This window comes from Calypte anna, chromosome 1 (genome assembly GCF_003957555.1).
Source record: "Calypte anna isolate BGI_N300 chromosome 1, bCalAnn1_v1.p, whole genome shotgun sequence".
Classification (NCBI taxonomy): Eukaryota; Metazoa; Chordata; class Aves; order Apodiformes; family Trochilidae; genus Calypte; species Calypte anna.
The window spans coordinates 30,152,060-30,170,287 of record NC_044244.1 but is presented as its reverse complement, the minus strand read 5'-3'; the positions used below and the strand labels follow the sequence as shown (position 1 = coordinate 30,170,287).

General features: G+C 39.7%; 1 protein-coding gene across 1 annotated transcript in view; it reads right to left on the bottom strand.

Annotated features, from left to right (window-relative positions):
- ANO6 (anoctamin 6) overlaps window positions 1-18,228 on the bottom strand; it is a 110,342-nt gene that overhangs the window by 43,269 nt on the left and 48,845 nt on the right. Inside the window, exon 2 of the mRNA XM_030469505.1 lies at window positions 228-334. Within this exon, the coding sequence (XP_030325365.1) occupies window positions 228-334 (107 nt within the window). The remainder of the gene's footprint in view (window positions 1-227; window positions 335-18,228) is intronic.

Sequence of the window (18,228 nt, the reverse complement as noted above, 5' to 3'; positions counted from 1 at the left end):
TCTTCAGAAATCCTGGAATGGGTGTGATACAGGCAGTGATGCTACCATATCCACTCTATAACAGGAATGATTTCCACATAACTTAATAAGACACCTGCAAGTTCAATGTATATTGAACCCATTTCACCATTACCTGTTAAAAATGAACAACTTGAACACTGAAGTGTTTTCCTGAAAATACAGCATAAAATAAAAATGATCTTGTGAAGTGTGCTACTCCATGTTACCATCATCAAGCACACTGGGAAAACTGGCCACCAGATCAAGCATTGGATAAAACACAAATTCATCCCAATAAAGCTGCTGGACATAAGAGACAAAAGCTCTACAGTCACTGCAAGATATTGTTTTGAGTTTCTTAGGAAATATTTATAGGTCTTAAGAAGAAGCCAGATAACATCCTGAGGCTGGAGATAACATCAAATGGTAGAAGGGAGAAGGCTCCTTTATGTCTATGGAAGGCGGACTCCATGTGTTATTTTTAGACATTTAAAGCAGAGAAGTGTCTTGGCCAAGTCTGTCTTGCACAGAGGAAAGCATCATGAATATCAATGGTACCTAAATGCCAGTGTTTTCTCAAAAGGATAGCTTCAATTTATGAAAAAATACTATACTACTAAAAGGAAATGCCCAAACTCTAAAATAATCAGATCTATACTACTTTTGGAAAGATAGCTAAATGCTCATTAAATAAAATGGTTGGGGGTTGTTTTGTTTTTGTTTTGTTTTTTGGCTTAAAAACATTGTTGATACGTGACCAAATTCTCAAGAATTTCAAAGAAGCTTTTTTTAACTGATGATGCTCATTTATACCATCTGAAGATACATCAAAACACTTACAAACAGAGCCCAACAAGATCACTCTTTACAATCAACAGAATTCTCTCATGGCATCTAAGCAGCTGAATTCTCTGGTTTAAGTTTTCTTTCATAGAGTTTGGCTGGGACTTCATTTCAGATGCTAAGTTTCAAGATCTCTACTGTGGTGATAGTGTATCCTCTAGAGAGGAGACAAAGGCACATCCATGATTTTTTCCATCATCATTGCTTCAGAAACATCTGAGTCATAACCCAAAGGTTAAAAACCAAAGTCTGTGAGCTCTCAAAAACATGAACAGCTTCAGAGACATTTTCCAGCATTTCAAAAAAAGAGCAGGAAAATGTCAAGCACAGAAACATCACATGCAAAAACCACAATATGAGGACTCAGAAAATACAAGTTTGTCTCAGCAGCTACTGTAAGACTGCTGTACGTGCACATCATTATATTTTAATGGGTTTGGATCACATTAGTGTGAGCAGGGCAAATACACACCTTTGATGTCAATGTAGTGGGCATCACCCAGCATTCCTTAGAGTATGCTTTATTTTCTACCTGGACACAAAGATATCCAGATAGAAACTGCTTCTAAAAGAATGCAAAAGAAGGAATATTTCTGCCCACATACAATAGGCAGGATGAAGAGGAAATAAAAGCATCTTGCTTCAAAAAATAAATACCTGCTCTGAACTCTGTTTGCCATTACATTAAAGAAGAAGATGTGGACACAAACAGGAGCACTTGTGCCAGCCACTTAACTGCAGTAATGACACTCATGAGTTAAAATGGCCTTTTGCTCAGTCCTCACAATGTGTAACTATGCTCAGTCCTCACAATGTGTCAAGAAATCCCTTCAGCCAGAACTTTGGAGAAGTGGGGACTGTGGCATTAACAGACAGAAGGGTAACTCCAGGTCTCTCAAATCTTGATGCATCCAGGGCTGACTAGAAATATCCTCTGCAAAAATTTGTATGTGGGGACAACTGTCTCAGTGTCTCTGGCCAGCATCTCTTCCCCATGTGTCATGCACACTTTATCATTTAATCAATATTTATCATCTTAACACATTTCCAATTGAAATGGTGCTCAGTATAGTCCTTGGGCCACTGGGCCACTGAAAGGACTCATGCAAAAGGGGCCTGCTTCTTATGGAACATTAGGCCAGAACTTCTCTCCAATTACATACAGATTGATGTTTGTATGAAGCCAAAAATGCAAACCCTTGACATTAACTGAAGGTGTATTTAGGTAAGATTTATTCTAGCAGTGGTTTGCAAGGACAGCTGTGCCAATTTGTGCAGTTTTTAGCTGGAAGAGGCCATTCCAGCCTCTCAGAAATGCAAAATTCCTACTGGTAAAATCTCAAGTTTTGTCAGAAAAGCTGCACCACACAATTTGCTCTTCTTTCCCCCAGAGTCACTTCATTTCTCCCCCATCTCAACCTCAGCATTATAGTATGGGCAGTTTTAAATATGGAGGAGCAGAAGGAAAATGCAGGACAAAAGTTTAGGCCTGGACATTAGGAAAACTTTCCAACAGTGTGAGCAGCAGAAAAGACTGCCTGGGAAGGCAGATGTGGTCATGTGAGGTCTTCAACATCAAAGATTCTTCAGCTGAGATTAATTAAATATACTGGAACAATCCCAGTCTAGTGGAGTCCAGTATAAACCTTAGGACAACGGCCTAGAACAGCTTTTGAGGTCCTTTCCAGACATAAGTTTCCTCTGAGTGTAATTTTAGTCATAGTGGTCTCATAGTTAAGTCCAAAAAACCCAACTGTGCTGAGAGTTTATATTAAAACAATCGTTCTGCTTACCTATTTCTTCTTCAGAAGCATTATCATAAGCATCAAGGGCAGATGCTTATGATCTATCACTCAGACAAGTAAAGCAAAGAAAGAGTAAAGGAATGAATAAATCTACTGGATTTGTGCTGGCATACTCTGATTTTAATTGACTGATACATCAAGCTTTATCTTCAAGCAATCCTGGCAACATATGCTATTGTCAGAATATTTTGTCTCATTTCTTTGAATTGCAATCATAGATTTTGAGCTCCTGCTCAGTGATACCAGCTGGTCTTTGATCTAGTCCTTACAAAGGATGCTGTTGCAGAAATTTTAAGCACTGAATCTGTGCATGTTACTTCACATGAACATCTCGGTGGCATCTGAGCTACCAAAGTATTGGTGGCATTCCCAGCTGCCCAGAGATGGTTCTGTGGTCCAGGACACCTAAGTGTGCTGTCAGCATTTCACACCTTACTTCAAATATCCTTATAGAAAAGTACTAGGAAGTTTATATTAATTTCACACTGCTGCTTTACAATCTGTGTAGATCCCATACTCTGAGCCAGGCCATGGGAGATGAATCCTGCTGTTGATTCCATCAGTGATTTATGAATTTTCTCTTTGGCTTTGCTTTCTCACGGGTTGGTCAGTATTTCTGACTGCATTGAATAAAGGTCCTAAAATTCCTTGAGAGCCAAGGTAAAATATCTAGTCTGCCCATTAGTTAATTGATATTGACAGTGAATGGTTTTGGAAATTCAGTGATCTTCTCAGGGAATAATTTTTAAAGGCTTCCATGAACATTACCAGTTGCAATGTCTACCTGTTGCTATGGCAGAGGTGAGAGGTAAAAAAAAAGTAAACCTTGGAGTATGAATAGTGAAATAATAGAAGCTGCCCAAAGCACAGACAGTAGTGATGAAAGTCTTCGTGAGACTGTAAATTAAGAGGCCTGAGAATGGAAAAAACCCAATATTCAGAAGTGAAAATAAAGATGCTGTTAAAAAAAAAAAAGATTTATAGTAATAAAATTACAAAGATATTGGATAAGCTGATGTTTGAAAGGATCACTGGGCTTGGGTCCATAATAAGGACCTTGCCAAACATCCCTAAGTTGCCAAACTTTTTGAGCCAAAGAAATTCTTGGCTATCAATAATTTCTTCTCACATGGAAACAATCAGAGTTGAAAAAGGGCAGGAGCACTCTTTAAGCTTGTACAGTACCTGCATAAGCCAAATGAATAAGCACAGGATTATTCTGAGGGACCAAAAAGCTTTTGTATCACCAAACTAACAGTACCAGCTACTTCACCTCCTTACACAAATCTAAGAGACATTACAAGGAACAAGATCTCAGCCCTGCCACTGAACGTGGTACCTCATGAGCAATCATGAATGTAAAGCCAGGAAGCAATGTCTGGGGTCCCCAGAGTCCCCAATGTCTTTGCTGTAGATATCACCTCACTTCCCTCAGAGTAAAAAGTTTTTTAAAAGTCCCAAATTCTGTTACTAGAGGGGGAAAATAAGTTAATTGTGTACTCCCAAGGACAAAACTGATGTGCCCAAGCATGTCTGCTCAGCCCCTCACACCAGGTGGGATGTGCCTGCTGGATATGCCTCTTCCATAAGCAGGGAAGGTTAAAGTATGGTTACAAACAAGTTGTTGCAGAGCTAAAATGCAATGCTGGGGCACATCTTATCTGCATTACCTGTAAACACAATGCAAATGCAAGTGGAAAGCATGGGAGGAAAGGGAAAAGGCATCTACAGAATGGGAAACACTAACCAGAATGCTTCAGACTCACACTGCAGCTTAGCTCACAACACTGCCCTCCTGTAGCCATCCCTTAGCAACAACCTTCATTGTATATAAATATGGAAAAAACACAGACACACTTTTAGACTCCAATAGATTACAAAGAAAATTTATATAAGAAGAAAACATTTCACTGTTTGGAAGACATCAGGAAATACTTATATGCAATTTTTAGCTGAACTGACACATTTCCCAAAGTGTTTGTTTGACAGTCCTGTCACCATATTAGAACAGAAAACGGAGTCATTAGTAAAGTCTATTTGTGCTAATGAAAACCAAATGAAAAAATTGTATCAAGTTTGCCACCACGAGCTCACAGGACTGGATGGAGTCAGATTGCTCCCACCTGCCGAGATTAACAAGATGCAAAGATGCTGGGCTTTGCCCAGGTATTTTTTCCTAACTAGACCTCATCATACATCACACAGTTCCTCAGAAAACAGCCCAATGTTGTGGTAATGCCTTCGTGTCTTCCCAAGCTGCTGACTGCTAGCAGAATATTGGTTTTGTGATACCATCCCACACGACACCCAGGAGGCAACCAAGCAAAAAGCCCAACGTCACAGGTCCTGTCTGAGAGACCACGAGAAGAAGGCATGAGATAAATACTGATAAAGAACTGACTCCTGCAGTGAATGTAAACTACTCTGAAGACAACATCCTAACAAGTCAAGTTACTTTCACCTTATTTCTCAAAAATAACAAACTACTGATGTCTGGAATAAAACTAATCTTTCAGAAAGATTCATCTTCTCAAAAAAGGATGAGTATAGACACATCCAAAACAGGGTATCATGTGAAGAAATAGCAAACAGTATCAAAGCTGTGGAAATAATAATTAGGGGAGAGTATCATTAGCAGGTGAATCAGTCTAAAGATCCAGAATCACACCTGAATACCAGATGGGGATTCCCTCTATCCTGAAAGGGAGTTAATGTAGATGGCAAGTTTCTTAAGAATACCCAGACCTCTGTCTCTTGGTCCAAAAAATAATAAAATCATGGTAATGAAGCATATGATTCCATCCTGTTCTTTGAGGAGAGAAGGGAAGGCAGAGGGGGACAAATTTATGTCATGTTGATTTAAATGTTCCTGAAGATCAAAAAGGCAGACAACTGACAATACAAAAGTGTTTCCCTACTGAGCAAAAATTTTGCTTTTCCAAGTCTTAGCCAGAAAGTGAAGATAGTATTATAAACATGACTACAAGCTCTGGAGCTATGAACAAAGAGAATTTGAATATATGCTACTAAGACTACACAATACAACTGCCTTCCTTCTTATATCAGATGTTATATGTATTAATTTCCTATATATGCATAAATGAAACAAAAAAAAATCTAATTGTTAGTACTAAAAAAAAAAAAAGTCTATCAGAACAGGTTACAACCTGGTTTAAGGGCTGAACAAATATTTTTTCAGTTAAATGTAAACTATTCCAGTAAAACTTGCTGAAATCTGAAGTGAAGGAAAGCCAGTGCAGAAGTTGAATTTTTCTGGAAACAGAATCTGTTGGATTGATACACTGTTTTTTTGATAACTTTTTTGTTCATACAGAATATATCTTTATTGTAGTTTATGTTATATGTTTGGTCCACTGTATAGGAGTACTCTTAGAGCTAAGAAGGTATTGAGGAGCTGATAAAGCAAGAATAATTTCATTTTTAAATCTATGAATCAAAGAAAGAAAGAGACAATGATATCCACTGCTCCAAAACAAAACTAATCACAGCCATTAACTTCATTGAGCTACTTTCTTTGTCAAAAAAATCAGTTTTAATCATAAAATATTCTTGATTGTTTTGATGCTTACGTATCAAGCCACATATAAAATAGTTTTGTTTAATCACTGAAACAATTTAAACAAAAAATCCCACATCAAGTCCTCCTTTGCTAGGATGATTTGTTAAAATTAATTTCTTTCACTTCTCAGAGTAATGACTAAAAACAGATAAGGAACCAATGTCTTACATTGGGTAAGACATGTCTGTCTGGGTTGAAGTGACTTTTCTAGACTAGGTCTTCCCTGGGGTAATCTTTTTCTCCACTCACATATGAGGGCACCCATTATGACCACAAATTATCAGTGGTTGCACCTTATCCCACCAAAATACTATTGCCTTGCATTTAGTAGCATTCCTTCTTTTAAGTTCAGTTGTTTGATTGGAATGTGTTTAAATTTGTTTTATTTCATACCTGTAGACCTTATTTGAAGAATATGTGCTACTAAATCCCATATTCCTCACTTTCCGAAAAGTTATCTGTTCAAAGTTAAATTGTTTTTATAACAAACTATACTTTATAACTTATTATTTATAGCTAATAAGAAATCTATACAGCTGCCTTCCATGTGAAAGTCTTGTTCTCTCCTTATGGTCACCTGCAGTTTTACAGCACGTGAGCAGAGCAATGACAATTAGTAATGCCCAAATGGCTTTCCAAGCTGTCAATAAATTACATTCCTTGTGCACTCACACAGAGCAGATCTGCATGTATCATCAACCCAAACCCTAATCTTATGCCACATAATAAGAAAAACATTGATTTTAATTTCAGACACCCAAGCATACCCAATATGAAGCTACAGATGCTGTTGGATCACAAAGGAAGTGAAATGGCTGTCTCGAGAGATGATTCTTTCTTGTTTGAAAGACTATGCTTTCCAATAAGTTACCTTACAGCTGAGCAAATAAAGGACTGTGAACATGTGGTAAGCCTTTCAAAAACAAATACTCTTTCCTGACTAACCCCAAAACAGGAAAACATCCAGTTTGGAATATAATAAATACTATTGCTAGGCGAACACCCCATCCCCCCAGACAGTCAGCTCAGAGTCAGGGTAGCTCACAAAAATAGTAAAGCAATTAGCAGGCTGTTGTAGAACAAGAAATCAGACTTGGTGGAAATGATTCTGCAGATAGCAATGCCTAAATATTTAAGAGCTACTGAGCTGGGATGTTGCAGAATGCTCTCGAACGTTCCCGGAAAGGTGGGGGGTGTGACCCCTTTGCCGTGCCCAACCCCATGTTTGAGGGGCCAATTCAATCAGCCCATAATTCTGTGCTACCTGCACCAGGGATTGGCTGTGCTACAGGTAAACACACCAGGTGTCCAGTAATACATTACGTTGTTGTGTGGTGGCCAGGGTGTGGTCACAGAAACACTAGATAAGTAAAAGTTACTGCGCAATAAAGTTGAAGCTTGTTTACCATCCATATTGGTTGCTTTAGTTTTCCCTCACCGTTTTCCAACACTGGGAGGCTTAAGGGGCTCAGTAACCAAATTATCAAAACAGCTCTTCTGTGTCCAGAGCTCACAGTGAGATGCTTCCCCAAAAGCTGTGGCAAAAATCCTAAACCATTTCAATGAGACCTGGACTACCCCCAGCTTCAGTTTCAAAACAAACAATGGTCTAATGACTTTCTAGTTACAATTCTGTGAATTCAGTGTAATCTGCTGAAATGCAAATGCTGGCTCTGGTTTTCACTGCTGCAACACATGCCAGAACCGACCTGTCTGCCTCCAGTCTGCACAACAGACACCAGCTGATTGTAAATCACTGCAGAAATTCAGTTGCAAATTAGTCTGTTCTAAATGCTTTTTCTGAAGATGAACACTTCCCCAACCTTCAGAGGAAATGGCTGCCAGAAAGAATGATTTTGTCTCTCATCTGTCAATAGGCAATAGAAACAATTTTTGGTTTTAGAATGTATTAACATGCCTACCTACTATAATTTTTAACAGTGTCAGGTTTTTTTTATTGCAGACAGAATGCATACATGTCAAACAGCTAGCTAGCTTCAGCAGAGTACAAAATAATGGGATAAACTGAGTCAGAAGGCTTCAGACTGATAAACTTTCCAGACACTAATCTCAGGGCTTGAATGACTACTGGAACCATGCCCTACCTTCCTTCAGACAGGCCCGACAGACAGACAGGACACATGATGTGGAGAATTCCCTGTTTTCTCTCCATCTGGCTGACTACAATGACCTAAGGGACAAGGGACAATGGTGACAAGCTCCTGCCCAGAGGAGCAGGAGTATCTCCTATGAGGTTCTTCCACCTTCCCAAGTTCCCCGTGTATCAGATAGGATGCTCTGCAAGTGGAACTGAACGATGGAAAGCATGATGGTTCATTCAGTTTGGAGGTGTCACTGAGGTGAATTTGTCAAAATCACCTCTGTGAAGAAGAGATGGGTCATTCATTGTCATAGGTGATGCCCTTCTGAAGGAAACAGAGAGCCCAATATGCAGACTGGATCCATTTCTTAGGTAAGTCTGCTGCTTCCCTGGGCCACCGGATAAAGTTTGGAAGAGAAAGCTTCCTACCTTGGTACAGCCCTCAGATTATCAGCCATTATTGATGTTACAGGTAGACAATAATGAAGTTGCACCTAGAAGTCTGAGGGCAATCAAGAGAGACTTTAGGGCCTTGGGACAAGTGGTAGAACCAGTAGTATTCTTTTCTATCCCTCCAGTTGCAGGGAATCATAAAGAAAAAAATGGGAAGAGCCAGCAGAACAATACCTGGTTCTGAGCCTGCAGTCACTGGCAGGATTTTGGTTTTTTTTCATCAATGGTCTGATGACAGACAGGGTACAGCTGTCTCAGAGGCAAAAAAGGATTGCGGTGCAAGAGTTAGCAGGGCTTATCCATAGAGCTGTGAACTGAGGAGGAAAAGGGGCAAAACCAGGCTTGCTCGGGGTAAGCCTGGGGACATCACACCAATGTTTGTGGGACTGTGCCAGTGAGCTCTTTCAGTTTGCCATCTCAATGGAGACAGAGGATGAAGAGACATTCAACAGCAAAGACACAAGGATTGTTGATGGGTCAGCAAGCATGGAAGCACTTGAGAATGGTCATGTAGGAATTAGAGCCCCAAAAAAGGCTGAGGGATCAATAGACCAACTAAAGTGCATCTGCACTGATACACACAGCATGGGCAACATATAGGAGCTGGAATCCACTGTGCAGTGGGAAAGCTATAATATAGTTGCAATCATGGTGGGATGACACAATGATCTTAAAGATCTCTTCCAACCTAAATGATACTATAATTCTATGAACCATTCTTTCTTCTCCACACACTCTTCTTACAATTTATTAAGTAATATCAATATATTAAAATGATGCATCAAATGAGCCTTCTTGGTTTTTTTAATTAGGGGATGCTTTGCTTTAGTTATATATGGAATGAGGTAGAAAACTGATGTAACATTGACAGCTAAATGAGGCTGCTTCATGATTAATCCAAACTATGCTGTTAAAAACTGAGGCATACGCACACATATCTATTCTTTCTTTCTTTTTTTAACAATAATGCAAACATTGTCATTCCTCGTGTTAAACATGCAAGTTCATAATTTCATAGAACCATAGAACATGCTGAGTTGGAAGGGACCCATCAGGACCACCAAGTCCAATTCCTGTCCCGGTGTTGGGCAGCCCCAGTATCACACCATGTGCCTTAGGGCATCATCCAAACTCTTCTTGAACTCAGGCAGGCTTGGTGCTGTGACCACTTCCCTGGGGAGCTTGTTCTGGTGTTCAACTGCCCTCTTGGTTAAAAACCTTTTCTTAATACCTATCCTAAACCTCCCCTGATTCAGCTTCCTACCATTTCCCCAAGTCCTGTCTTTGGTCACAGGAGTGAAGAAATCAATACCAGTCCCATTTCTTTCCCTTGTGAGAAAGCCACAGACTGCAATGTGGTCACCCCTCAGCCTCCTTTCCTCTAGACTGAACAATCCAAGTGACCTCAGCTGTTCCTCACAAGTCATCCCCTCCAGGCCCTTCACCATCCTTGTTGCTCTCCTTTGGATGCTCTCTATTAAGAAAAATAACTACCTCAGTCACATTAAGAATGGAAGACATAAGGGATCAGCTGGGTCACTGAATCCAGCACCAGCTTATAGGGAGCTTTGATTTTTAGTTTTGTAAGTAGATTCTGAGAGAATTTTTTTTTTCCTCTCTTGGAATAATCTGTTTAAGTTTGAAAACAGGATCAAAACCAGGCTGCTGGTTTTCTGTTGCAGTAAATAAAATCCAGGTGGCAGGGGATGAAATCCACTAACTAAAAACCCAAAGAGTATAAGGACAGATTTGCAGAAGTTGTTAGACATATAAAGTTACCTCCTTTTGAGGTATCAGAAGCGTCCAAGCAGACTGACAGTTTTTATGCCAAATTATATCAAACACAGCGTATAGCCCTCATTGGCTGGAATGAATCTACCAATTTAATTACCTGATCCATCAATTTCATTAACTATAGTTAATGTTTCCCTTGCTTAAAAAATTAAGTTAAATGCAAAATGTTTAAAAATGCACTTTCCTCTAAATACAGTATATTAAGATAACTAATAAACATGTTTGCACATTGTTTTTCTTTATGGTTAATTAACTTTACTTACAAAAAGATGTATCAAAATACAAGTTCAGAGGAAACAGTTATTATCCAGTAGATAAGAAGACATTCAACAAAAAATTAAAAATCAGAGTAAGTGTGCATTGAGGCAAATGGATGAAATGAATGTGTGTCTATGAAATAAAAGGAGTCTCATAGGCACCTAAAAATGGATTTGGAAGTAACCAAAACATTCAGGTCCAGAAGCACAAACAAACATGCTGGCTCCCAGGAGCCTCCTGCCTCACTGTTGCTCACCACAGCCATCTTCCCTGAAGGTCACCCAGGACCTGGCTGGGGGTAACCCCTACAGTACCCTTAGCAGAACACAAGGTTTTTACTGTCTTAGGTAACCTCCTTATACACAAGGAAAAAAACCTTTCTCTTAGATAGCCATTAAAATAAAAATTTAAAGCATGATGAAGAACTGTGTACAGGTTACTGCTTCTTATGACCTGTAAACTAAATCACTGACTTCAGTCATTTTACTTTAGTTAATCCTGCTCTACATGGTAGAATCTGGTTTTCAGGGCTCTTAAAAAAAAAAACCCAACAAACAAAAAACCAAAACCTCCACAACAGACATTTATAGCTAAATGTGGAAAGTGAGCAGATAAATAAAGACTCCAAACTCACAAACACTGATATAATGCTGGTTCAAGACCGTCAGCACTGGTGTCTACTTAGAGAAGACAGAGGGATGGATGGGATCCTGCTCTTCCACTTCAGAAGCAGTTCTTACTACATAAAAGGTAAAATATGATACCACTTGATCTAGCACAGGAGATACTGGTGGTTTTTAAAGCAAAGGAAGTAATGTTTTTATTTTAAAGCCCAAAATGTTATTTATTTCTTCAAGGTCCTACCTATTTTTTTTATACAAGATAGAGTTGTTATACAAACATGGATGAGTCCAGGCTTGGTCAAGGTGAAGGATTTGTCCATATAGACCTTTAACTTGTTTTTGCAGAAGATGTGTAAGCTTAGAGACTGTAGGAAGATTGAAAGGAAGAAAGATTATCTGACTGTCAAAGAATTTGTGTGCAGCCTTGGAGAAGTGGCTCTTGTGACTTGTAAGCATTTTCTGTACAACTTTGCATGAAATGTAGAGTGTTTATCAGCCATTGATCCAGAATGGCATTAAAACCTAATAATAGAAAAGTGTCTGAAAATAAATTCTTCTCTTGTGGCCCTACAGTAGAGGTGTTCTAAAGAGATATACAGGTCCCTGGTTCAGCCTCTTGTCTTTGCACAGCTCATTCACCCATTCACAAATGGTTCACATTCCCCACATCTTATCACTTCAGCAGCTTGCATTCCTATCACAGGGGTCTGGATTCCTGAAACTTCAGCTCTCCCTAAAAAGGGAGTCAAGGCAACCTGACACTTGGCATCCCTGTTGGACACAGTGCTCAGATGTGGTAAGAGCACCACAGAAACACAGACAGGGAAAGGAATGAAAATGTTTGCTGTGCAAGGCTGGAATAATTGAGTTAAACAAGGCTTGAAGCCATGCCCTTAATGAGGAAGATAAAAAGAAATCTGCAATTACTATCAGTTTACTGAATGAGGCAGTGGACTTAAGAGGAAAAAAAGAATGGTATGATTATCTGATGAAAAACTGTAACATGCATGCAAAGGACAGGGAAATTGAAGTTGCCTGGGCAACATTATTGCTGACATTGCCCATCTTCTAAGTGCTTAACTTCACAACTTTAACGTTAATATTTTTTAGACATAATATATAATTAGGCAGCCAGTTAGGGATGCTATGGCTGCTGTTGGTAACCGGTAATATTTACATTTAAATATGGAGAAAGATTACTGCTGGCTAGACTGTATTATTTAATTATACAGTCAGTTTAGAAATGAAATTAAATCTGAAGCATTTGAGAGAATCCCTTGAGCAGAAGTGATGGAGCAATTATTACTGCAATTTGGCATGAGGAAACTTTGCTGAAAGTCTAGAATTCCACCTAATCAGACAATTTGATTAGTGGTCCACATGTAGGAGCATTCTGAACAGCTGCTAAGTAATTTCAAAATGCACTGTAAGAAAAGTAATAACTGGATACTTTTCTTTAGCAACATCCACATCAAATTTATTAAGTTTTAAAAGTCAGTTCAGAATAATGTAATTAGTGTAAATTCAGTAGCATGATAGAAAAAAAAAAGTCTTTTGTTTTAGCTTATTGCTAGCACTATGAATAAAAAAGTTCTGGATTCTGCTGACAATTCAGTTCATGATGCCCAGCAACTACATCTGGGCAAGGTCTGACAGCTTCATGCCAAACATCTGTAGCTTTGAAGGCATAGAGGTTTCTAAATGACTTTCTGGGAAAAGAAGCATTAAGAAGATGGATTCACTTGCACACACAGCTTTCTAGTAACTGTAATGTAGGCAGACTGATGGAAAATAAGAATATGCACTCTCTGCCTGGCATTGAAAGTTCACTGTAGAGCTAAAGAAAAATAAATGTGAAAATAACAACTCAAGTAACATACACAAAAGCATATTTGGAAAATATGAAGGCAATCAAAACAATCTCCAGAGCAATCACAAACATTTTGCCTGGGACCTGGAAGCAGAAGGAGGCAAGATCTCAACAGTCATTATAGTTCCCTTACAAGAAAAGGATGGAGAAGTGCAGTGGATTTCTCTGAAGAAAGAATGCCATACTGAAGGTTCTGGTCATTCCAGCACTGATAAAGAGCCCCCCTGTTTAGGTGATGTGAATGCACAGGTGAGACACACTGCACATTTACCAACTCAAGCCTTGAGCTTGGGCATGGCTGGTAAAACCTCCTATTGTAATGCCACCACCAGGCCTGCACCTTTGGCTGGGATCAGCCTCTTACTGGGATGGGTGATGTTGCTTTGTCCAATCAAACTGGTGGTTTGTCCTAAATATCACATTTAAGAAGGAAACTCACAGGCAAGAGACCCCTTGCCTGTGGTTACTCGGCTGCAGGCCCTTAGCACGAGCTCCTGCCTTTTGCCCTTTGAGACTGCCTGCTCCTAGTCCTCAGCTTCAAGTTATAATGGATTCTTTGGCTTCTAGCTTGCCTTTTGTCCATGTTCTTGCCTTGCTTTTTGGGAACAGAGCTATTCACCAGTTTTGCACATGGTCAGTGATTTTTTTAAAAAATGAGTGTTTAAAAAAATTAGTTGTTCTTTTTACAGCTTCACAACAGCAACCCCACATGAACTGAACACCATCTACTGGGTGTGGTTTCAGTCTGGTAATTATACTCCTGTAAACCTGCACTAATGGTTCTTTGGTTTCTTCATCTAAAACCAACTTAGTGGTAATAGGACACTTCAGAGGAGAAACATCTTCTATCTTTATCTACCTCTCTCAATTTCTCTCTCTCCCATTCTGTTTCTGCTGTAAGTTTTCTCCTTTCTTCTTCTTCTTTAAGTGCATTTTGTGTTTCTGTTCTAAGCTTATCATCTTTAATAATTTTCTTTATTTTCTTCCTGCCTTTTCAAGGAGATTTTGAATCCCTAACAATTCTCCAGGTCAAAAGTGCTATTCAGTCTTCTGAAGGGCAAGGTGAGAACACAGAAGCAGTGAAGCTCCCATGGTATATGATCAGACAGGAGCAGTTCAGGTTCAGCAGAACCTTTTTGTTTTAGATCATCTCATGGCTTTTCAAGACACAAGTTCTTCTCTACACTTTTTGAACAACTTGCAACTTTTTGGCACTGGGAAGGCTGAAGGCCAATAAGTTTTGATTCTGCTCCATGAGGTAGCACAGTAGAAATCTTCTCAGATACATTATGTATTAATACACACTCCAAGGTTGACACAATAGGCACCTGAGGAAAATTATCAACAGTGCTGCCCATCAGATAGGGATAGTTTTCTGAGTGCTTGGATCAACAACGTTAATAATGTATTGAGTACCTATATTTGTCCTTATAAGCAACAGAGACTTTATTCTTTGGGTTGTCCTCATATTTCAGTATGGTCACCCACCACTGTTGTGAATAGGTCTTTCAGAGTGGGAACAGTGGAGGCAGCTTTAGACGCACCAAAACAAGCACATGAAGGTGTGAAATAAAGTACCATTTGTAGACTTCTTTAATAAGTGTTGCATCTTCTAGAAGACTGCCCATCCCAGAAGACTGCCCATCCCAGAGTGTGTAAATTCAGTTTAAGCACTCATCAGGAAAGAACAAGGATGACTTTTAAAGTACAAGTCTCCTTTTCATTGGCAGGTAGCATAAAACTCTGGAAAATAGGTATTTTGATAGCTTATCTGAGGAGAAAGCAAAAAGAAGTAAGGACTATACACTGATGATGCTGATAAAAATGACTGGCTTTGACTTGAGACCAAAACTTTACCCAAGATTTGCCTTGCCAGACTTCTTACTTTCCCATATTAAGAGGATATGTTAGACAGTGGTCCACAGGTACAGACAAAAAGCACATGTAGAAAATTACTGGCATTTTCATTCTCTTGTATTATGAAATGAAGCCCAGATGGTCAGTTAAAAATGGGGGAAAATTCAGCTCATATACTTCCAGAAACACAGAGAAAGAGCACTGCTGATCCTCAGAACCATGTATAATTCAACATTCTGACCTCCCTGAAAGTAAGCTTTGCTCACTAGACTGCAAGGAATTTTTTAATATTAAATATACATTTTTTCACTTCTGTATACTTCGGTTCCTCACATTAGCACAGCTAGAAAGCTGTCTGATCACATAAAAGAAAAGCTTTTAAATCTTCCTTATGGTTGTATTTTTGACCTGCACTCTACACAGGCAAAACCTGAAAGCATTCTGAGCACTTGCTGTATCAGTCCCCTGATGCACAAAACACTGGTGGGAAACGTTCATGCTGAACTCATGCAGCAAGGATTTCAGTGGCCACCTTTCCTGTACCCACAGACTTTGGTTTATTTTATTATCTGGTTATTATCTCAGACACTGAATATCCACATGATTCCTGTCTTCATATTCTCTGCAGGTTGTCACTTTTTCTGTTTGCATCCTGAAGGCAACGTATGTTGCTCTAAGTGACATTTCTGCAAGACCTAGACCTGCTCAAACCAAGTCAAATTTGACATTCAGTCAAAAGAACACCTGACCCTAAATGTGACAGAATAAAATGGTGAAGAAAATAGTGAAAGGGGTGAAAAAGAAGAGAAAAACTAATTCTGAGAGCAAACAGGATTTCTCTGGAGTTTATTTTTGCATGCGAGGGGTTCCTGAGGAGCATCCTGATGAGTCAGTGGGTTTGTTCTGTCAACTGCACAGCAGTGAGGATGCAGAAACTCCTCTGATAGATATATTTGGTCTTAGTGCAGGATGAACGTCTATCCCCAAAACATTAATTAAACTCAGAGGAAAGAAAGAAAAAGAAAAAAAGATGAGGCTACACCAGCCACAACTGATAAATGGAGTACCACTGTTTACATAGACCTTTATAGAATAACCATGACCATCATGAATAACTCTGCAAGATAAACCACTGAAACAAACCCAGCACTAAAAAAACCCCACTCTGAACAGCAACATACAGTCTCTGGGGGCTGGGACTGCAACATCTACACACTAAATTAAATTCATGGATCATGACAGTTCCACTTAACTCAAAAGGATTGTTCTCATGTTTGTGACATGTTTGGCTTGTAATATGCCTCTACACGGACTGGTGTGCTTAGATGAGCAGCAGCCTCCAGCCTCAGAGCTTATGCTGTTGTGTGAGGATTACAGGAGCAAACTGCAGTTCTACTAAGAGGAGGGCATGAAATTTGAGTAATGTAAAAGGTATCAGAAGCATTATACTTCTTGGTCCAAATATCAAAATGTCCTTGTTTATGTGTTCTATTTCCCTGAGAAACTTCAGATGAGTTATTAGCGAGACGCTCTATTAAACCACATTATTGCTGATGATTTAAGAGGTATAATGGATAAAACCAAGAAGCAGTCTAAGATGGTGATCATTTTTGTCCAAGCACTCTATCTTCCCTGCTTAGATCACGAGTGCCCAGAACCTGACCTAATAAACATGCATATCTCTGAAGGGCGATTTACCCTGTGACCAAGTGACCAAGTCTTGGTCACTTGACCAAGTGTGACCAGGTGCTTCAGTGGGGACTGGAGCATGAACCAACTCTCTGGTCAAGAGCATTTCTGCACCTCCTTCAGCACTGAAACTCATCAATGCCAGCAGATCAAGACAGGTGATTCTCTCCCTTTAGCCTGAACTTGTGAAATCCCACCCTGAGTACTGCATCCAGTTCTGGTGTCCCCGCTATAAGAAGGATATGGATCTGCTGGAATGAGTCCAGAGGACAGCCACAAGTATGATACAGGAGCTGGAGCATCTTTGCTAAGAGGAGAGGCTGAGGAACTGGTATTGTTCAGCCTGAAGAAGACTCTAGGGGGACCTTATAGCTGCCTTCTAATACTGTAAGGGAACATAGAGGGAGGCTGGAGAGAGACTTTTCATAAGAGTGGTCAGTGATAGGACAATGGGGAATAGTTTTAAACTGAAGGAGAACAGGTTTAGACTGGATATCAGAAGAAGTTGTTTAGGACGAGGGTGCTGAGACTCCAGAACAGACTGTCCAGAGAAATTGTGGATGACCCCGCCCTGGAAATGTTTAAGGCCAGGTTGGATGAGGCCTTGAGCAATCTTGTTGAGATGAGAGCCATCCCATGGCAGGGAGGTTGGAGTAGATGATCTCTAAGGTCCCTTCGAACCTAGGTCATTCTTTGATTCATACGATGCAATGATTGCACAAATGCATCTGGATTTCTGCCTGCCCCTGAGTACCTGAAAGGGTTTTGTTATTACTTAAAATAATGTAAGGTTGTTTTCTGTTTTGCTTTGGTTTGGGTTTTTTCCTCTTACCCAGAGCAACTAACCCAAACCAGTTGTCCTTAGGCAGGAAACATAAAGAATGTAAGTCACTTGTTTTTCCTGAGGCAGACTTGCCAAGATCAGCCCCAACTACACAGACAAAATTACTGCCCAGGGAAAGTGTTCCCTGCCTTCTGTCTGCTTTACAAAAGGGCAGCCCATGTGCAGTGGTTGCCCAAATGCAGCTGTTTTAGCAGCAAGCTGATCCCATGATGTTCCTCAGCAACACCAAGCCCCCAGGCAGCTCTGGAGCTTCTTCACTGGGAACTGAAATGATCAACCAAAATTGGAATTGCAAATCACTGTCGGTTTTGACTTCAATGCCTATGGATCAGTGAGCTATCTAATTAGAAATCTGAAGGTTGAAACATGTTTGTAAGATTATAATCATCGCCCTTAAATGTACATGTCTCCAAAGAGGTAAACTTGAATTTCTGTAATGAGTTTCTCAGAACGTTTGCTGTAAAGTGTTTCCTGTTAGCCAGAGTGGTTAAAGGAGGGTTCTGAAAAGATA